General features: G+C 31.8%; 1 protein-coding gene across 1 annotated transcript; it reads right to left on the reverse strand.

The window, feature by feature from the left end:
• Positions 1 to 1,735: 1,735 nt before the first annotated feature.
• On the reverse strand, positions 1,736 to 17,692 carry LOC129957283 (photoreceptor-specific nuclear receptor-like). Its single transcript, XM_056069545.1, has 7 exons — positions 17,560 to 17,692; positions 13,555 to 13,875; positions 10,502 to 10,744; positions 7,102 to 7,298; positions 5,308 to 5,542; positions 2,926 to 3,031; positions 1,736 to 1,868 (listed from the first exon to the last, which is right to left on the reverse strand). The coding sequence occupies exons 1-7, from the start codon at positions 17,597 to 17,599 to the stop codon at positions 1,736 to 1,738; spliced, it is 1,275 nt and encodes a 424-aa protein (XP_055925520.1). The 5' UTR covers positions 17,600 to 17,692.
• Positions 17,693 to 23,377: the final 5,685 nt, after the last annotated feature.

Here is a 23,377-nt window from a genome sequence, read left to right on the forward strand (position 1 = left end):
AATTATTGGGGTGAGTAGAGAAGGTTCTTTCGCTTTCTGATCAAAGGACGCATTCTTCATTTATAAGATTATTTTTATTATATTATTTATAAGGTTATTCTTTTCTTGAAAAATCTATTCGTTTCGAAAAAATTCATCAAAAAACTTTCAAAACTTAATTATTTAATGAAAGCGTGCATTATCAAGCATTGTCATATTAGCAGAATTATTTGCATCGAAACATTTTTTTCAAAGCAAAATTGAAATTAAATTCATTATTGCAACAATTGACGCTATGAACACGACGAGAGACGCATGCTGCCGTGCTATTAAAAATCTGCAAGTTGTTCCATACGAGTGGAACAAGGGTTTGTTTCCTTATCTGCTGTAATTAGATATAAACTTTCCATTGAAAAGTTTCATCAAATAAAGCACCGACATACTATTTTGGCTTTTGAATAATGAAAAAGATGAATACATTTTTATACACTCTTCCACAGCAATAAAAAAAGTCAAAAAGTGATTTTTTTTTTATTACGCATACCTATAAACACAAAAAGGTTCCTGCTTGTATCTGTAAATTTTACGGAGATATTAAAAGGCAAAGTTATTGATTTAGGCAGCTTCTTTCACACGTCTGGCCAATGTTTGAGTCAGGTTCTCGTTGTCATTTTCAGAAATATTATATTACCACGAAAGATTATTAAAAGTAAGAATCAATAAAAAAAAATAACGCATTTATTAACTTTCAATAAATTTTAAAAAAAGATCAGATAATACATTCATTGAAGTACTTGTTCAAAATGAACACCTTCAACACCTATACAAAGTTACATTCTTTCAGCAATACTTGCGCATAGATGGTCATTCATCATTTGTGACTTAAACACTGATCACACTTTTTGAATCCGCCAGTAAATATCTACGCATTATGAACTGTCAAATGGACTTCCTCCCTTAGTTTAGACACAATTCCATTCAAAACGAACTGAATATTTTGATTACCTTTCAGCATATTGTTCGACAGAATGGCAACCAACCTAAAGAGAGTCTAAAACTGCAGCACCACACTTTTGTACAAAATTGACATCGATGGCGAACCTTTTGAAAGAAAAATTAATTTTTACCATTACAAAAGCGAAAGCCTTGAAGATGAATGCTTCTATCTCGTTGAAATGTATTATAATCGTCAAAAATTGAATCCCGACATTTTGATTAATCTCTTGGTTAGACTTCTATGAGACTGAATAAATGATTTTGGAATGAATCAAACTGTTTATCTAATAACTAAACACGATAACTCGAAGGTTTAGAAGGACTTAATCTTTTTGCCAAAATCGAAATGTGTATAAAATCTCGAAAGCATTCTGTTTAAACTAAATCAAATGGTCGGTCCGTCCTCGCCCGCGCAGACAGCATAATTCAAAATAACAAAGAGCTAAGTGGAAAAAATGAACATGAGTTTTTAAAGTTTGTATTTCAGATCTATAAAAACATTTTGTAATAATAGGGTGTGAGAGAGATGTCAAAAATGCATATTACGTGTATACTTTTTCGTCACTATACTACAAAATAATGAATGTACTTTTATGTATGCGAATGATAGAGGGAGAAGTCACCCATTTTATCTTCATACGCGATGGTTTGACTCATTACTTCATCATTCATTCTTCTGTTAAGAAATCTTGATACAAAGCGCTGATTCTCTGCTAACTGCTGTTCTTTGCACTGGAATACGCGCGCCCACTTGGATCCATTAACACTTGAACAGGTCTCCCAGGAGTTTGACGATGGGTGTTGAGCCTATAGTCTTCCTGAAAAATATCGCTTCTACAACGTCTGGCGGCAATTGTCTCAAAGAAGGTAGAAGAAGTAACAGTCTCCCAAACCTAAAAAGGAAAAGAGTCATCATTATTACATTATATATGTGTGTGTGTGTGTGCGTGGGTGTCATTTCTTAATTTAATTTGAACCTTCATTTATTTAATCTTAAATTAGTCCATATTACTTTATTATAAAATGCTCCTTTATTTCCTGATCTTAATACTACTTTTTTATGTCATTATTTCTAGCATACGCTCTAAGCAATTGCTGACTCTTTGGTTATCATGCAAAATACAAATTATGTCTCTTGCTACGAAATAAATCTAAGTTAAAATTTGAGAAGTCTTTTTGGCCACGCATTTGAAAAATTATGTTTATATATATAAGTGTATACAACAAAAGAAATGTAAATTAGATTTTAAAACTTTTGTATTGAAAATACAATCACAACGCTGAATGAAAAATCACGGCATCATTGTGGCATGCAACCCACATTTCCAGATTTTCGCCAAGAAACCTTCTTTAAAGATGACTCACATTCCCTTCTTCTACTGAAGTTGATACCATTGATAGTTTTAAATGTTGCAAAATAGATGTTTTCCGAAAAGAATAAAAAAAAAATTAATTAAATTAAGTTGATTATACATCATGTTTCAAAGGTCAGTTTAAATAGTTAAGGCTAGTACTGGGTACCTATTTGCTACAGATCATGAGTCCGTAGGCAAAAGTGAAAAAAAGGAACATATTGAATGTAATACAGATTCATGACCAAAAATAAGTCGCATGGATATTAGTTTCGTGGCCTGAAAATGACTCCAATAGGCAAAGCGCAGTACCAACAGCTACAGCCATCATTTGTCTAATTCGGTCTGTTATTAAATGACAGCGTTTCCATTCCCACAGATGAGCATATGCAAGAATTAAATGCATTTTTTTTATTCAGCAAGTTCTTTTTAATGGGTCACTTCGTTTGCTTCTTTCATTCTTAAAAGGATTTTACAAACTCAGGGATGTCTAAAATATCAAAGTTCGTCAAAATCAAGATGCTAAAATGAGCTATTCTATAGCCGTATTTTATACATAAGAAAATAAAAAAACTGGCGGAAGTGTAAGTTTCATTACCTAAAGGCATAATCAAAATGCTGGGATTTGATGTGATGAATTAACATCAACTGTGCGTGATCGTGAAGCATTTCCACTTGCTGGTTGTCCTTCAAATTTTCAATATCTACCAAAAAGGAATTCATTTTGTTATAAACGTGTAGACAAAAAGCAACAATTTTAATGGATACCGGATGAAATAAATGGTGTAAAATATTATTTTCTAAATCAACATCATTATAGTACATACACTGTTTATAAAATCATCTTCATTTCAATAAATAAAAACAGTTTTTAAAACGCGCTATCCTTTATGTATCAAATAGAAGATTTTTTACCTCCCTACGTAAGTCTGTGGTTTATAATATTTATGCTATCATGAAATCAATCTTTCCCCAAATTCACTATCGAGTCATCTCATTTAATCGAATTTAACTAAATGAATCGATTCACTGATGATTAAGCTCTCAGAATATCAAGTTAAAGTTTTGTCTTCCAGAAGAAACGGAAGTGTACAAAATTTTAAAATCTATCTTGCATATCAGAGAGTGAATGAAAAAAAAAGATAATAAAATGTCATCTTTACGAATAGGTGACAGATCAAGTAAAATGAAACTGTATAAGCAGAGGAAATCATTCACATTCAAAACTTATTATTAGAGCTGGTGACAAATTCGGTCGACAACATCCTGCGGAATGTCACAAGTCATCGGTTATACATCACCATGGACTAATGTAATATGCGTTGCTACTTGGCATACAGAATTTCAAATAACTCCACAAAATGAAACCGATTTCGTTTCAAAATGAGTTTTAATAAACAATATATCGATACGGTGCATTTGAAATTAAATTTTATAAATTTTAATTGTTTTTAAATATATCAGGATCATTTCTACAATTATTTAATTGGCGCAACTATGCCAGACGAAGTCAAAATAGATGAATTCATTTTAAAGCGTTATCATGCTATAATGTTTTGACCTAGAGGTATGAATTGGAGCTATGGATTTAGCAGACATTTTAGCAGATTAGCATCTCTTTTTCAGTTTCGGATGGTTCTGTGTACTGTGGCTTAAACCGAAACTAAGAATAAGAAAAAGTGACTAGAAATAGTAAGCGCCTTCAAACGCTCGTGGATTTCAAGTTACTAAAATAGGAATCCCTGTCTGACATTGAAATACAAATCTTTTAACGTATTAAGGAGAGTAAGCCGGCTTAAAAACTTGCACACTTTATGACAAGATACACAAACAGTTCAAAACTTCTATATGTAGCTACTTTTTTGGAAGAAATGACTCTCTACTTACAGAGTTTTCAAAAATTTAACTAGGTTTTTAATATAGAAAGATGAATTGAAATATTACCTCTTTTCTTTAACATTATATATGCCAATGAATATACAATTATACCAATAACACCAATATATTGATACGAATTTATAACATCGTGCAATTATTTCATTTTGATAATTTTTAAAATTATTTTTGAAGTAACTCTTGTAACAATGCTTTATCCCCTATGCAATGGCACGTAAAATGACAAGATGTGAATAACCAATACATATGCGAATATTCCAAGAGTTTTTGTGCGTCTAGGCAAAAATAAATATTAGATTTTTCAGATTATTAGCAAATGTTTTGATTTACTACAAAATGTTATATTTTTTCCCAACATGATTATTTTAAGAAATCAGCTTGTTGTTTCTTATGGCACTTGCCATTTGGACAAGCCCGCTGTTACGAAGGCAGCGATTTAAGCCGGTAGGGGAGCGTCTCTTGTTTTATTAGGAGCGCCAACTAGGGCTAAGAGTACGACTTTGCTACTCACAAATCACTCATTCGCTTGCACAACCCCTTTTTACCGGAGGGTACATTCACGCATCTCACAGATAGAACAACAACCATGCCCAAACCGGTACTCGAACGTAGGACGCCCAGATCACGGGGAAGACGTGCTACCCCTATGCCAGGACGCCGGCAGAAACCAGTTTTCTTTCTATAGGTGATATAAGAATCATTATGCACAGAGTCCTCTATATATTTAGTTGTTTTTGTTTCCCACAGAGTCCATTCTAGATGTTGCACTTGCTGCTACAACTCCGTATGTAAAGGTTGCTTATCTAAGTTTGTTTGACCTTCCCAAACCTTGTCTCACCTTTTTCTTAGATCTTTGAACTCATCTTGAATTCAATAGATAAAAAAAAAAAAAAAATTAGTGCCCATTGAGACAGATTATGGTTCATTTTAATGAAGTCGATTTCTTTGGTCAATTCAATAACATTAGTAACCTTAAATATTGTATCTGTATTTAATATGAAATAAAGGAAAACCATGGTTGTATTTGAATAGGAAAAATAAACTCGGAAAATAGGAATAATAAGTTGAATGAATTTTTTCTTACCAGGACGAAACAGGATGATCGCCTTGAGACAGGCGAATTCCGAAAAGTCCACAGCCAGCATCTTAAAACGAGAGAACGTCTTCTGAAGAATGTGTGTGCATTTCTTCTGCTGAACGTTGTTTAGAGGCGAATTCGTATCCATGGTTGCGAACAATGGATTGGAGTCCAAGGGCATGCTCCACTGAATGCAACTGATCAGAAAAAGTTCAGACCAAGTCTCCTCCAGCAGGGATACCTGGTGAGCCCAATACCGCCAGTTGTATTAAGAAATCTTAAGAGCAATATAACTGAATCTAGTGATTTGCTATAAAACACCGACTGCATATAGATATAACCAGTGATGAAACGCCTTTTCTCGACTTAAGAGCCTTTTAATGAGTTTCCGAAAATCTCGACAAAAGTATTTTTTGAAACTATGAATTTCATGTTTTAGGTGATAAATTCATAATTGGGTTTCGATTTGGAAGTTTATTGAGACAAATCAGCCTCAGGTTCAGGGAATGATCTCCTTCGATCTTCCTGGTTTGCTCTTTAATAAACATGTTATCCCCCGCATAAAATTGTGGACCTTGAATAAGGTAGCGAACCTCTTGCAAAGCATTAGAGAAAAACAGTAAAAAAAGATTCATCTTTGGGGTGAGATCTAGCATTTTCACGGTATTTATCGGTGGATTTTTGAGGCAAATATTCCCTGCCATGCGATTAACAAACAAGAATCTGAAAATCGATTTTGTGTTCTGGACATCTTTATACCGACTGAAATACAACAAAATTTGAATTATAATTATTGTCACAAGATCGCATACCTGATTTCATTTCATTAAGTCACTGGGTTCTTGAGTTAGCACGTTTACCACCATAAAAAAAAATATTGACCGAAAAATTTGATGAAAATTTGAATCTTAGATACCAGATTTGTGTATCAACTTTTATTTATCTGGGCTTTTATGCTTCGAGTTATCTGGCTGGGTGTATAGATTTTCATAGAATGGGTTCCGTTCAAAGTCTTATAGAAATCTACAAAATTACAACATCCATGCACCGATGAATAGATAGACCGACGGATATACCGGATCTATATACCATGTGTTGCATTTTGTCTACAATAATCGATCGCTTAATAGCATTTCTGCTAAACAGCTGGAAATAAATTACTATTCAATGAACTTAGAATTCGATATATTAAACGTGTTTAAATATGAGATGTTAAATATGAGTTACTAAGAATTCAACAAACAATTATCAGTTTCAAGTGATAATCATTTTACTGATAATAGTTCTTAATTTTAAGGCACGCAAAAACTGAACCGAGTTTACTGTAATGTTTCGAAAAACGAGAAATATATTATAAATGTTTTCCTTTGAAATTCGTTACTTTTTCTTCTTTTATAAATTTAATTAAATCAATGTTCTATTTTCTCGCTATAAATAATTTTTCCGCATGATAATAGTAGGAAGATATATCGATCTGGCTGATTCTTTCGCGGGGAATGGAATCGGATTCTCGTCTCTTTGATTCTGAAATCAAAAATGCAATCAGATTACCTCGATCCCCGATTTCTTACTTTATCATATATTTATGAAATGTTTTCAAGCATATTTAATTTCTTAAAGCGTTTATGGAGATTTGAATTTTTATTGACACTACCTCTTTTTCATAATACATTCGTTTACCTATAATAATTATTTAATAGAAATGAAAATCAAATTTCTATGTCATGATTTTTTTAAATATCTGTTAACAACATACTAGTCATCCCCTGCGCAAAAAATGTGAACGAACCAGTTCGTTACCTGATCTTGCAGAGCCAACGAAGAGTAGGATGGCAAATTCCGAGCCCACCGCATGCCCAGCAGAAGAATCCTAGCCGACGTCTCGTACAACGAGTTCTTAGTTGCATCCAGTGGCGTCTCATTCCCACCTTCATGAGCGAAAAAGCTCGGATAGCTCAGAGGACAAAAAGCTTCTTTTTTCAGTGCTTCTCCCAAGCCTGCAGATGAGAAAGGAACTAGCAGAATCGCTTTATCCAATTAATGTGAAATATTCTTCAAAATTAAAATCTTTCTAAAAAAATAACATAAAACCAATTACACCTCGATTAGACATTCGTAGAACAATTTATGCAGTTTGGTGATATGATCTCATTATTTTAAAAAATTCTGAAATATACAAGGATCTGTCAAAAAGTTATACCCAATCAGCTGTAACTTGTCAAGAAATTCATGTAATTGTTTTATCTAATTGTTTTAAGTTATTTTGATACCACATAAGTATTTACAACAGAAAAGAAAATTCAAATTTATCGGTCCGAGTCACTGATCTGATTTCAGAAGTTTCACTTGCTGTCTAGATTTGTCATCATTGGTCATTTGCCGTCCCTCATCCAGCATTTTCGAGAAACATCCCAAAAACGCTACTTCACATCATTGTATTTTCGCTCTGAAATAAAATGCCAAAAACTTTATTTATTGTATAATTTAAAACAAAGTTATTAGATAAGATTATTTCATCCAAATTCCTCTCTTCTCTATACTCTTCCAAGCTGAGGGGCAGTTACCTCCCGCACTCCGAGGTAATAAATCTGTCGACGCTCTTCCTTAAGTAATTGCCGCGCGGTTTTCGACGACGAGAATCATTTTCCATCAGCTAAAGAGTTTTATTCTAATGTATTTATATTTTTTAGTGTTAAGCGTTTCGATCTCGTATTTGTGGGGTATTTTTTTTTTTTTTTACAAAAAATATGAAATTTATTCTGTAATTTTGGGTTTTTTGCAAGTTTTATGTTAGACTTCCAAACCATTTAAATAAAAACTGGCTTTACTAGCAATTTCAAAACATCTTTTCATCTTATTTTCATTAGGCTTTTACATTTTTTTTTTTTGCCAAAATTAAATAATATGTCATTTATTAGCATTTAATATATATATATATATATATATATATATATATATATATATATATATATATATATATATATATATATATATATATATATATATATATATATATATATATATATATATATATATATATATATATATATATATATATATATATATATATATATTACATAGTAATGTAGAACATACATTGTACATATATCAATACAATTAGTACATTTGTTTGCATAGTATAGATGTCAATGCAATTCATTGATAGACGAGATAATGTTTTAAATCTTCATTTAATACCAAAATAAAAACATTCGTTGAATTAAAAAAAAATGTTACTGCGTTTTTGGAAGACGTTTTGAAAATAACACTTAGCTAAGATTTTTTTTATTGCCTTTAGCATTTTTTTTTTTTTTTTTTTTTTTTTTTAGTATAAACGGTTATTTTCATTGAAATTTTAAATGTAAAATATTATTTTGCATTTTCGATTGTGATACTAAGAGAAAAGTTTTAGAACTTAAATTAAATTTTTTAAAAAGTTTTCACATTTTGTTTCCAAAACCTTACGCATTCTTGCTTTTACATTAAATAATCGAAAAAGAATGTGGAGTAAATATATATTTCAAAAATATCTTTATTTTGTTACTCTTTTTTACTAATCTTTTAAATTATAACTTTTAAAATTTTTGTCTAACCAAGGGAATATATTACGTCAAACTTTATATATCTCATCTATCGAAACAATTCGACATACAAAGATTTATTCCGGGAAAAAAATTACTCAGCGAAATATATTTTGAAAATACATTCCTTCAGTTTTCAGCCTGAATATTTTACTAAAACATTCATCACAATTACATTCTTCATTAACTAAACATGAAGATTTAACACATTTATTATTACATTTATCATAAATCTTACGTTTTTAGTATAAACTGTCATGCTGAAAATCTGCTTTTAAAACGTTATGTGAAGTTTTCTATATTATTAAGTCAAGATAAAATTTTGAAAGAAAGTTTCATATTAAATTTCCATAAATTTACGCATGAGGGAATCATTTGCAAATTTTTGATAATAAGTAAATTATATAACATTTTTTGACTCCTCATCTCCATCTCTCTCGTTCACCTGACACTCGTTAGTTTCATCTCCTGCTTTTTTGTTTAGAATAAACGAGAGTTGAGCTAAAGTATCATTTTTTAGCCAACCATCATCTTCGCTGATAGATCACAGTCACTTTCATCAGAAGCAAATAAAATTGCTTTAATTTCTTCTTCAATGTGTTCACGATTTCTTCCACTCATAACTAAAAATATTAAGCTTTTCAATACAAAGATCACTCTGATAATCCAAAAATCTGATTCACAGTACGTAAAATAAAGCGTAGAAATTCACAACTGAAGAGAAATTTTCAGAATGGCATTTGAAAAAGGAACTCAGTATTTATATAACTTATCTCACTCTGTGAAGGGGGCAATAAAGAATACTCCCGATCTTTTTCTGGTCTTTTATTGCTATTTTGAAGGCGGAAGTCTGTACTTGGCCTCAGAAATTCCACAGTCCTTTGATGACAGAATAAGACTCTTGGAGTGTAAAACGACTTCCATCTACAGTAGGAAGAGTCGCTACACATTTTGTGAGAAAACTGCAATGTGCATAGGCTGCAGTGACAATGCAATAGTTTGTCTTTATATCATTACAATAGTCTTGATATTAAAAAGAGCTTTTGAGGCTTATCCGAAAAATAAACAACTTGTGTGTATCCTTATATATCATTCATCGTTAACAGAGCACTTCAGTGGAAAATTTTTAATAAATGGCCATAAAAATCTTTCCAATTTTGAGCTAACAACACAAAAAACCCTTTCAAAATACAAAATATACGCCAACAACCTATTTACTGAATCCCTCCTCAACCCTACCGTTCTACGGCACAGGGCGGTACTGTGAAAAAACAGCGATTGTCGAAGATAACGAGAACCATCTGGAGTATTTAGTAGAGTAGCCGCTTTTAATACCCATCTCCCCTAAAACAGCTAGCAGCTGCCCCAAACCGACCAACTTGGATGTTATAGGATAAATTCTCAAACCGCCCCTAACCGCCCGGCTGGAATCGAGAGGGTTTTAAAGAACCACTTTTTCAATACGTATGAGATTTCATTTCTCTAAATCTTAGAAAAATATTCACAATGGATCATTTGACAATTTAGATCTTGCAAAGTTGGAAAAACTTATACCTTTAAAATATAGGCAGTCCATCAAAATTATCTAAAAATTGAAGATACTATGCTCATTTTTTTACCTGCTGACACTCTGTCCTTGCTGCTCACGAAAATGTCTGTCAGCTTGGAGGCATTCATTTTCACAAAGAGAGGAGGTCCCAGCTTTTGATGCAGAGGAAACATTGGAGGAAAGGTCGTAAAATTTACACCTTTCAGGTCACTTCGAGCATTAAATGCTTCCTCAGTTGAAGAAATTGGTACAGCGAAAGCGCTCCCTGGCCGAATAATCGCTGTGTTGCGAGGCTGGCGTTCATTTTGGACAGCTTAAAAAAAATGATAACGTTAGCAGTTTTTGATAACGCTAGCAATATATATAGGGTGTTGCCGAATTCAACCGACAAATTCAGCGAGGTGATAGTAGGCATCAAGAGGATTAAAAATCACCATATAGCATGAAAAATTACCAGTAAACATATGGTGGCAGGTACAGTTTATTTGGTGAAAATCGCAAAAACAGACGTCTAAAAATCAGTAAGCATATGTTTTCTGGTAATTTTTCATCTCTTTAATGCTTACTATCACCTCTTTGAATCTATTCTTTCGAATTCGGCGACACCCTCTGGAAACATCGGCACCGATGTTGCTGCGGTGTTTTCTCGTGCCCATTTTAGTTTTTCTTGAATATTTTAAAAGCTCTTCACACTACATGCTTATATTAAATTAATGAGTATAAAATACCTTACATTTTCAAACTTTTATTTTTCTTCAAATTTTAATATTTTTACAGTTAATTGTTTTAAATTATTTTTTCTGTTTTCAGTAATTTATGACCCCCTGTATAATCAAATCGACCTGTTACCTACATGAAAAAAATTTTTAAGAATGTGCTTTCACTTTTTTTTTAAAAAAAATTCATAGTCGAAACATCATTTGTTATTTTTTTTAATTAATTTTCTTACAGTTTTTAACAATTTCCGGACTCTGAAAAATCCGCTTAGTTGTTTGTTTGGACCTTATGCAATTTCACATCCATTGACAGATTTAATTTCGCACAGTGGTTTCTTAGCACTTGGAAGACTCAATTACGCTATTAAAAAGCTACAATGATTATCCAAAGGGAATGAAATGAAAGATTATACGGTTTTTCGCCTTTACCTTTGAATAAATTAGCGCAAATTGCAATTTCTCCCTGTTAGATTTTTTTTTCTAATTTTTAATCATTTTTACGGAATAAATAGATGATCGAATCGGCTCAAAATGTCTGTGGTTCAAACGCAAGAGAAGGATACATAAGAGTAAAAATTGACTCGTATGTGAATATGCCAAAATTTAGTTAAAAAACAGTTTAATGTGGCAATGAAATAGAAACAAACATTTTGTAACTGTAACATTTGTAATCATTAAGGATACAGAAGTAGGAAATGCAAAATTTGATATAAAAATATTTTTTATTGTTATACTATGTAATTAATAACTTTTTCCAATTGTAATACTTATATAGGTATTTAAAATTATCTTTTGTAACATTAAATGAACGAAAAATTCATAAAAATATTTTATCCAGATATTGTTATATTGGATCCAGAATTTTTTTAAAATTCTTTTTGAACCTAAAATCTAACTTTTCTCCACTATTACCAAACAAAAATATAAGAAAAAATTTTAAATGCCCTTTTTAATAATTTCCATTTTTTTTTTTCATTTTTTTTAACAAATTTCAAGCTTTTTACGGCATCTTAAAATGATTTCAAAACCATTGAAGATGGAGGTCCATGCTCGGAGGAGAAAATTAATTCTTCACTAGTCCAGTGGTTTGAACGTGGGATCACTCTATCTAACAAAATACGTAAGAACGGAAAGAAAGACTTCGATTTTTGTGAGATATTTTATCATAGCATTCTTCACATTACGGGATGTAGAGACTGTTTACATTAAATAACACAAATTGGGAATAGATGCTATTTATGATATGTTATCACTGATGCAGAAATTTTCTCTTCTGATATTCAACAGTACAAATATTCCTACAATGAACATCAAGAAAAAGGCTTTCCCACCTAATTTCGAATAATCTAGATTTCTTTTCATAATTTAAATTTTTCTTTGTTGAATATTGAAAAAAACGAATCTAAATTATGGCATTTCTTATTTTGTTCAATTGCATGCTTTTCAAAATATTGACTGTTTTATAAAATATGTGATTAACCAACTCATTTTTTCAGATTCTTTTTATATATTGAACTTCAGTTTTCTGATTCTTCGAGAGTTGAAATTAAAAATGTCTTTTTGTAAATACACATTTTTCAAAACTATCTTAAATTAGCAAAATAAAGAAAAACAGCTCATTCATATGAAGTATTTAATATGAAATGAAACTATTCCGAAATAATTTATAGGCAGACAATTTTTTCAATTCAAGCTTATGCACGATTAAGAACAAAAATATTCCTATGATTTATATATTTATTAAATATAATTAAACGTATAAATTAATAAGTAAATGTTATATAAATAATGAAGTCTAAATTTATATAATTAAATATGTTATTAAATTTATATATGTTAAAATTTTTCTTATATTTTAAAATAATGCTTAAATATATCAGTTTCTTAAATATTTCAGTTTGCTTAAATATTTCAGTTTCAGTCATCGAGTATAGTCTAGTATGAATAATTGTACTTAGCTTCTCAATAAAAATAAAATGCTAAGCTTATGTTAAACAAAACAAACAAAATTTCTAAATCTTTCAATAGATGTTTTCTTTGTTAAAAACAAATTATTAGAATGAAGCCAGTTCACTCGAAAGAATAATCGCGTGGTAAATATCATGGCACATGATATTTAAAATTTAGTAACAACTTTTCTTACATTGTGCTGTAACGTAAAAATATAAGTATCAATTGCCAAATAGGCAATTGCTACTTATTTCCAAAATAAAAATCATGCGGCACTGCTATCGCATTACACACATCTACATACTTGCTGATTTTCAAATAGTTCTATTGAAAAACCGTTAGTTAGAAATAATTGTGTTAGTTTTTCAAGGTTTATTTTGGGCTTTAAGCACTCAATGTATCTAAGAGATTCTAAATCAATTTTAGATTTCTATAACAAATATTTTTAATTACAAACCATCCTTGTTCATTCCACATTCCAGACATTTCCTGAGCCTGCATGCCTGGCACTGATTTCTGTGGGCTTTATCCACGATGCACTGCCCACTGGCCGCCTGGCACCTGTACACCAGCTTCCTTCGGACACTTCGCTTAAAGAATCCGCTGCACCCGTTGCACGCAAAGACACCGTAGTGCTTGCCACTGGACACGTCCTCACATACCACGCATCGCATGCCGGATCGGGTGCGATTTTTGCCTCCCCCAGCAGGTATTCGATTTTCCGCGGAGAATAAGTTTGACTGGGACTTTTCAAAGCTGAAAAATGTTGACAGAGTTCCTGTGAAAGACAATGCAATGAAAGAATCAGAAGTTGAAAGAATAATTTTTAAAATTGCTTATTTTTGAAGCACTTGAAAAATTATGGGTCATATTAGGAATGGCGAGTGAAATACTCCTTAGTACAAAATTCATAAGCAATTCATTGATGATGTTTTAGGAAGTTGCTAGTGGTAACATGAAGTTAAATAACTTCTTATATCGTTCTTAGAGAAGTCTGGAATATTTAAAAGAAATAAAAAACTAAAAATAAACCCTTCTGTGATTAAAAAATTTCTCTATCCGAGATGGATAAAGAAAAGAGCATAGGTCAATCAGATTCTTTTCAAAATATGATTTAAAACGAGCTCCCGAACATTAAGAATTGCTTTCATATCTGAAAATACCATTATTCATTAATAATGCGCCAAAATATCCCAAAAAGATCTTGGCCATTTTTGGTCTAATCAATAATTGTCTCCAAAGATCTATCAGCTGATTTAACAAATCGATCAGGAACATAATATTCGAATTTTATGAAACCAGTGGTGGGCATTCAACCGAGGAACATGAAATGGTGCTCCAACAAGAAGTTTTATTCTTATATGCCAGTTAATTGAGCATTTAAGTATCTGTTATCTCAAATATTGTGAATGAATCAAAATTCCGTTTCTTTTGTCTTAACTTTATAATACAAACTGTACAACTGAAAAAACTGTACAAACTGTACAAAATATTACAACTGAAAAAAAAAATGGATGGGATAAAAAAAATGCGTCAATGTCGGCGTGATAATAAATCATACGTGGCTTCGGTATTTTTGCCTTTCCAGAAGAATAGGGTTTTAGTGCAACAAATGGGAGATTAAAAGATGCAAATCAATCAGATTCATCCCACCAATTTAACACTCTGCAGATGGCCGTGCTGGATCAATCATGGAGTTCATACAGAATTGTGTCCTCGTAATACGCTGACCATGTGACTGTTCAAAAATTATGTAACACAATATGGGATTTCCTAATATAAATATGTGATATTATTTTACATTTGTAAGGATTTCAGCAAGTTTTAGAAACACTCCAAGCTTTTGCATGAAACTGCGAGCATGCACGATTTTAAAGCACGAGGAGACGCATCAACTGTCGAAATGCAGACGAGAGAAAAATTGCATCCTTATACAGTGAAGATTTTAACAGGCGAAGATGGAAACTTTTCTCCGATTTTCAATTAGTTGAACCCCTCCTTCTTCTATTGACAATAACATTTATTTTTTATGCTTTTCTTCATCAGTATTAAAACGCTCGTGAGACGACGGGTAATATTTTATCTATACCCGGAATGATGAAAAAAAATCTCTCCAATGAACCAGCATCAAAATTTAATTGTTTAAATTTAAAAAAAAGGGAATTTTCTTCAGTATCAGGTGCATGAGGCTGGACTGCTCTTCGGCGCTATAAAATTTGACAGAAATATTCTACTCGCAAGAACTCTGGAGGCATAAAATTACATAAATGCACATTACAAAACAATCACAAAATAAAAACAGAAAACGGGCAAACTGAAAGATCATTGAATACAAAATGAAAGAATATGAAAAGTGAAAAAAATAAAGAAAAAAGAGGAAAGAATGAGGAATAAGAGAAGAAAGAAGCTTTCTTTATTTCATGTTGGAATTCCAGCAAATGTACGGCGTCGAGTATAGCGTCTCTGTGATAGAATTGTCAGGTTTCACGAAAGTTATCCTATTCCTTCTTGGTCCACGGTGGAGCCGCAGAATTGTAACAAACATGACGAGATGCACGTAGCACGATGTCTCTTGGTGTGCTGACACATAAAAAGCAAACGACAGGCTGAGAATCTTTATGAACCTATATACTGGCTTCTGTCGCGGATTCTCATCCTGGGTGCCTTTCAAAAAGTTTTTTTTTTTTTTTTTTTTTTTTTTTTAAGTGTGTATGTTTGTGGCAGGTTACGGAAACAAATGGCTGAAAAGCACCAGATTATCTCAATATGTATAATCATGATAGATTTTTTTTTATTGTAAACATTGTGTATAGTTATATGCAACCTTCATTAGCATGAATAAAGGGTTTTTAAAAGAAATCTGGAATTTATCCATCACCAAACCACATTTGAAATAATTCGCTACAAAACTCTTCTATGGGGAATATTTTGTTCGCAACTCATTGCAGTTAAATACGATACATTGAAAAGCTGCAGTAGTGAAAAAGTTAAGAATAAATTTACCAAGAGTCAAGTCAATGTATTTTGAAACAGTATTTAAAATATATTATTCAGATGGCATGCAAATAAAATTGTAATTCATGAAAAGCCATAAGCAGACGAAAAGGAACTTTTATTTTTAAATCTCTCAAATATATAAAATGAATTTTTAAAAATGGCTTGAATTCGGTACATTAATAACATTAAATATACTTATTTTGTTTGCTATAAATCATGAATTCTTAATATAGAGTTTTCTAAAACTATGCTTTAAATAAAAAGAATAAATCAAACATTCTATTACTTTTTCACACATTCTTTCTATTTAATTTTTTCATTTCTTTTATTTTCCTAATATTGCACTGAGAAAATTATTTCTTAATCCATGTTTTTGCTTAAATTAGTAAAAGCGTTTCATGACACATAATATTTTTTGTTCATATTTTTTTCTTTATTATTACTCAGTTGTACTTTCAGGACCACGCCGTCAGTGCGTGGAAAATCACGCTATGCGCGATAGCACCGAATCAAAAAGACATTTGAACTGAAACCTTTTTAAAAACTCCAAACAATAAACATTTTCCTTCAAAGCACCGAATGAAACTTTTCATTATATCTACGGTAATGATTTAATTCTAATAATCAACAGTCTGCCTGAAACCTGCCCATCTGAAATGGAATATTCTTGACATGTTCGAATGTTCCTACATATAAAAACACATGATACTGATGCGTATATAAGAATAGATTTCGTTCGGCAAATCTCTTAAGCCTTCATCTGTTGTTGACTTGCAATCGGAATAATTTGTGTAGCATTTGTCTTTCCAAGTTGGACGCTGAAACCTTTGCCAAATACAGAGTGATCGAGACGGACAGATGCGATTCATCTGAGAAAGACGTTTAATGCCCTCTGTGAAATAACAGGAAAAAACGCCAAAAATATCAGTTCACATCTTTAAAGGAAAAACTTGTAAAACTTAATTTTATATCTGTGGTAGTGTTATGGCACAAAATATTCCAAGCAATGCTGTTAGCAATATTCTCTGAGAAAATTCATAATTCTCAGGTTTCTGAAAGATTCAACAAATGTTTTAACGATATGTTTACGGATAGAAAAATAATTATTTTCACAACTGAAAATAATAATTAAAAAAAATTAGTATGGGTCAAAAGATACTGGCCAATCTTACAATTATTTTTACTAAAAATGTATGTATATTTCTTCAATAAATGCGCTTGAGTGTATATTTTACAAAGAACAAAATACTTATATTTACAAAAAAAAAATATTAAAGTAACACTTTTTTTTCTGTATTATTTTTGTGTCAAAAAGACAACAATTAATGTATTAACTGCAGGCCAGTTTCCTCTAATATCCTCACTGCATAAAGATGCTGATTAAACAATTGTACTACTAAAAAAATTATTTGATAAGCAAATGTGTGTTTAAAAAAATTAGAAAGAATGAAGTTTAAATTCTTACCTTTAGAGTCCGTCACAGTTTTCTCGTAAGATCTGTTCATGCTTCTTTCAAAATGCCGCTTCAAAATTCTTTTCGCTTCCGCTTACTTTCGAGGTAAGACGATTCAAGTGACATCACTTCCACCACTGACTCCGCCTCTCTGTCCATTCAGGGGAGACATTTGATAGGATGCTTGCCGTGGCAACTGATTCCAGGCCCCTCCCATTTATTTTGAAACAGCAAACAGTAACAGTTTTTGGGGACACAATATTTTGACTGAAAAATGATAATAATAATTTTCGTCATTTTTTCAAGTTAAAAAAGGAAAAAAACCTGAACTAATGATATTGAACCTATGACTTAAAAAAAATACAATTTTTAGATTTTTAAAACACATTTGTATTAAAGTAATTTAATAAAGAAATGAAATAATTTGTTTTATTATTTGATAATATTATTTATTCACAAGCATAATATTCTGTCAAGTGATTTTATATAATAATAAAATTAAAATATAAATTACACAATGAGGTATTAATTAATGATTCATCATTGCAAATGAAATTTAAAGTAATTTTTGAGGGAACTATATAGTGATCTGTTAAGACTAGTCATCTGGCTTTTCCATCAGATTTTTCCAAGCTGATTCTGAAGCAGTGAATAATTTTAGTAACCGAAAAATCTTTTCTGTCTCTTATTTCCAAAAGAAAAATTTGTTACGAATCCAAAACTGAAGAAATAAATAAATAAGAAATTGAAGATTCAATTAATAATATCTGAAAAGAAGAGAAATTCGACTGAATAAAATTATTTTGAAAATTTTGTTGATCTTGTCAAGACTAATAAGCAAAATTTAATATAGGAATGTCATTGTGTGGATATTATTCCAACTACATTGTAAAAGAAATATTTAACTGCTTGTGAACTCGCTTTATTGTGATGTTTCGTCACGAGCCTGAGGGTAATATAAAATCTGCGTAATGCAAGAATTCCTTGAGACAGGGATGCGGATACTTTGAAAATAGAATTTTGTGCGCGCAGGAAGTGAGGATTGTCCCTGTACCATCAGATCATCAAGATTTTCGCCATCTTCTCTATTTAATCTGCGTGTCCTCTAATCACCCCGCTAACAGCTATAAGCTCTAACATATAAGACGGCATTTATAAAATCCGAGCTGGCATATGCCGTTGGGTTTCGATTTTACTATTCGGTTATTTATATTATCAACAGATATTGACTTAGAAAATGCCAAATCTTAAAAGGAAAGGGAGGAATCCTATTTGTAACTCGTATTTTGTTTTTAATTTATACAAATAGTAAAGAAGAATGTGGGAGTAAAGAGGAGAGGAAAATATTTTTTGTCTCATTTCAAATATAACAAAAATTCCTGGTTAACTGACTGGTCTCCTTAGCAGATTAATTAATGAATTAAAGAGCGTCCTGACGAAAAAGAAACGAATCATTTTGGACTCGCAAATTTGACCCATCACAAAGTAAAGCAAGTTCCTTTTTTTTCTTTTTTTAAGTAGCATAAAAAAAATTATGGAGTGAAGTTTTAAAATATTACAATTAGTTAATGAACTCTTGTGGTTAACTTGAAGAGATGGAGAAGACACGTGTAGGGAACCAAACATTTCGCTTGTAGTTGGTAATAAACCTTGGCCATTACGGACAACCGCGTTTAGTAAAAATGAAAGAAACTGCAGCAAAACAGTTATGCTTCTGACCTTATTGTCCCGTTGCGTAAGCCAACCTATGATGCCAATGAAAGAAGAGAAAGAGTCAGAAGGAAGAGGACCACAGATTTTAATTTTCAACGATTCAAAACTGGAGGGGCGTTTTCCTGCTTCATTCCTCGAAATCCTCGTTTTAGAAGAGCATTCTGCTTTTCCACATACCGTAATGCTGAGGGAACTTCAGTAGAATAAGTAAGATTATATGTTTCAGTGAAGTTATAAGTACTTTTAGACATTAATTGCAAGCTTCCAAAGAGTTAAAATACATTAGTGTTGCGTGGTTAGCATGGAATAACTTTTTATCGGCCAGATACTAAATTAAAGTCGTTACTTGATGCTGCTCATTTTAGGAACAAAAGGCTTTCATTTGGACAATTTAAAAACACAAAGAAGTGATAAGCAGTGAGTAATGTGAACGCGGAGTTTTGGAAGCACTTGATCTTTACATGCATTTTCTTTCCTTTTTACTTTCTCGAATATGAAAGTAGAGTAATCGTCAAAAAATCCAAATTTGAAATTTTAACAAATTGCCACCATTTAAACCACTTCGAGTGCAAAAAAAAAAAAAAAAAAAAAAAAAAATCTTTTTTTAAAAATGTCTATTTATCCAGAGATAACTGAAAAACGTTTTGAGTAAAATGGGTGAAATTTGATATAGGGTCTTTACATCAAATGAGTAAATTTCCGTCAAATGTTGAGCAACATCCGCTTAGAGGAAGTCCGGCTGTTTGAATATAAATGAATACAATCATTACAAAACGAAAAGAAATGGATGAGTGAAATTTGATTCACGGATTTAACATCATTGGTGTGGATACATATCAAATTTTGTAACAAATCCAAGAAGAGGTTGAACGCCTGCGGGTCTGTACTTGCAGAAGCATGTAAACGCGACAACTCGAAAACGTAAGGGCTAAAATACATTCGGTATGTAGTTTTGTGACTTCTACTATAGCTCTGTGGCGAAATTTGGATTCAATCGGTTGGGGAGAAACGCGCCTGAAACACAAATTTGTCTTAAGCATTACTGCTCTTTTCCGTATTATGATGCATTTATTTAGTTCTTGCAGACAGCATGATATAATTTTTTTTTAATGCGCTGGCTGATGCAATCAAGGCAGTTGAAAACAAGACAAATACATCAAAACTAAGACATCAATATGTTTCGAAGTTTCGAACTGATAATCCGATTTTTTTTCAAGGTAGTGTTATTGTTGAAAACTTCTCTAATGACGCTCATTTCGCATTTCTGCTGCCACCCATTCATGCATATATTAAAACTGATGCATTTACAAAAACCCGTGTTTGTATGAATAACCAGCCACTCAATGAATTTAACTGTAAGCTATTTCATGTAACCGTCTCTCATATAGAATTGTTCCAAAGGAATTTCTTCACTGCTGCCTCCACCCACTGAACTCAGAGAAAAGAATCTATGAAATAATTTGGTTGTATTAATAATGATATATGATGATATTGATTTTGTGCAAGAAGAAGGATTAAAATAAACAAACTAAGGTTTAATGCTGGTCTTTATATTAAAGTCACCTTATATTTTAATCTCTGTATTTTTAATTAATTTAGTAATTATTTTAAAGAATTGAATGAACACAATGAAATTCACCTGTGATTTTACTTTACGATTAAACATTTAATTTTGATTTTATGCCTGTCCATGAATGTGAAAAACATTAATGATGAGAATCCGAAATGGCTGCAGAAATAAATTTTGAAATTTTTTGAAGACGAATATTTATAAAGATTTTATAACAGCTTAGTTGTGAAAGGCATATTTCTTTCTAGAATTAAATTAAAATCTAGCTTCATCGACAATCATTCCATTTAACTGCTTCCAAAGTTTCTTAAGAATAAATTTCTTTCCTCCCACCATCCCCCACCTCTCTACTGAGGAAAACAGAAGGCGGGTCATTTAATAATAATTATGTTGTGGAGCAAAGATAATGCTCATTGCTTTTCCTAATGTCTAAGAATGCTTTTCTAATCTCGGTATGATATATCCACGTTATACATCTTTCAAAGATATAGATGAAGACACTTTGTTCTAATGATATTAAACGCAAAACGGCAGACTTTCAAGCTATTAATTACCCTTAAAAGTACTTCACCAATCCTTCAACTCTTTTTCCTTATTTATATAATTCCTCCCAAACGACCCACTGAATCCCGCCCGGCTGTTCAACCTTCCTTTAGGGGTGCACTTCCAAAGAACGGCATCATTTGAGAAAGTGGAGGCCGCAGGTGGCCGCGCGCAAGGGATTATGGGAAGGTAGGGGAGGGGGGCAATCCCGACCGTCGGCCCGAAAGAAAGCGCCATGCAAATGAAAAACCATCTTGCCTTTGCTCTCCTAAATCTGTCCGTCAACAGACTTGTGGGACGGATACGAAGGGGGGGAGTTCGACAATTGCCGAAAGGGTCAGGTAAAATGAAGGAATGAAATCCAATGAATTATAAATCTTGAATAATCAAAAATCAAAATGTGTCAAATACTTATTTCAATAATAAATTTAAGATCAAACTTGATGTTAACATCGTTCATGTCCACCATTCGTTATAATATCCTTATAAGCCATTTTAAAATCATATGTTTATAACATTATTTATTATCATCAATGTTATAGAGAAATATTATTTTCCAATTAAATAAATAAAATATAAAAAAATTATAAAATGCTTTCATATTGAAAATAAAAATAAAAAATAAAAATTTTTAAATCTTAAATCTGTTGGTCTAGAAAAAACTCGCAAAAGCGTGAAGTGCAGACAGAAAAAAGAAAATGAGCATTCTAATGACATTTATATTATATTTTAAATTTTATGTAATGAATGTCTGGGATTTTTAATTACTTATGGCATTCATTTTGACCGTATAGCCTTCCTGAAATTTTCTGCGCCTTACACTTTTACGATTTTCGCTTAGACCTCCACATTTTTAGTTAAAAATACATATATTCCATTTTAATGCATTGATAAAAGTGTTATATATATATATTTATTAATTTTTAGTTTCTAATAGTCGTCAAACATTGATCAACAAAAGAAATAGGTCCCTTCTCCCTTTTCTCGTGTTACGTAGTGGTTGCAGCTAGATTTTTACTTTTATGAATACCTAAGAATTTAATGGGAATCAAACATCCTTCAACCTAATCGCAGCAAACCCGTTCGCGAATCATCTTTCCGAATCGTTTAAAAATGAAATGATTGGTGAGCATAACGACTGATGAATGGGTCGGGAAGACTCCTGATTTGAATGATGTTTCAAGTTCCAGATATGTTAATGACTATTTGTCTGTAGGCAAGACAATATTTCTCACATAGAACCACAGCACATTTGTTATAATGTGGGGAGACTCTTTAATTTACAAGACATAAATGTGTTCTCATTCCTTCCATTTTTCCGAAAATCAGACATGCAAACACAGAGCATTGAAATCCTCAAAGAAAATCAACCTCGAAAGTGGATGAATCTCCACACTTCGACCATCTTAACTCATTTGTGCAGAAAAGCGAGCTACATTCGTGATGTATTATTGAAACGGAAGTGCGTAATAAGGAGACTTTCTCGTGCTCCTGTCACTATTCTTAGATCGCAATCTCGCAAGTGTCATTCGCGCTGTGTGTGTTTATGGCGACAGATTTTATATATTATGATCTTTATGATAATTACAAAATAATTTATTTTGTGTCAATTAAGAAAAAGCGTAACAATCATTTAGAAGATTATAGTGATGGTGGCAGTGAGGATTTTAGTCTTTTGCAAGGACGTAAAAAACGTGTTGTCTTACGAAGAGTTTGATGTTTTAAGAAATGTGACTAATGCATCAACAGATGGAAAGAATTCCAATGAAAGAAACTAGGTTGCTGCCGAAATATATCCTGTAAAATGTATTATTTTATGTATATTTTTCCTTTTTCTCCTATACGTTATTACCGTATCAATACTCATTTTTTAAAATCAATGCATTTGAATACTTCGTTACTGCACTGTCATAAAATTCTTCAACACGTCTTGTCCGTAATATATACAAAAGGAATGTTATGTGAATGGTTTAAGACCAGAGGAAAAAAACGACTTCAAGAATT

The sequence above is a fragment of the Argiope bruennichi genome, chromosome 11 (genome assembly GCF_947563725.1).
Source record: "Argiope bruennichi chromosome 11, qqArgBrue1.1, whole genome shotgun sequence".
Classification (NCBI taxonomy): Eukaryota; Metazoa; Arthropoda; class Arachnida; order Araneae; family Araneidae; genus Argiope; species Argiope bruennichi.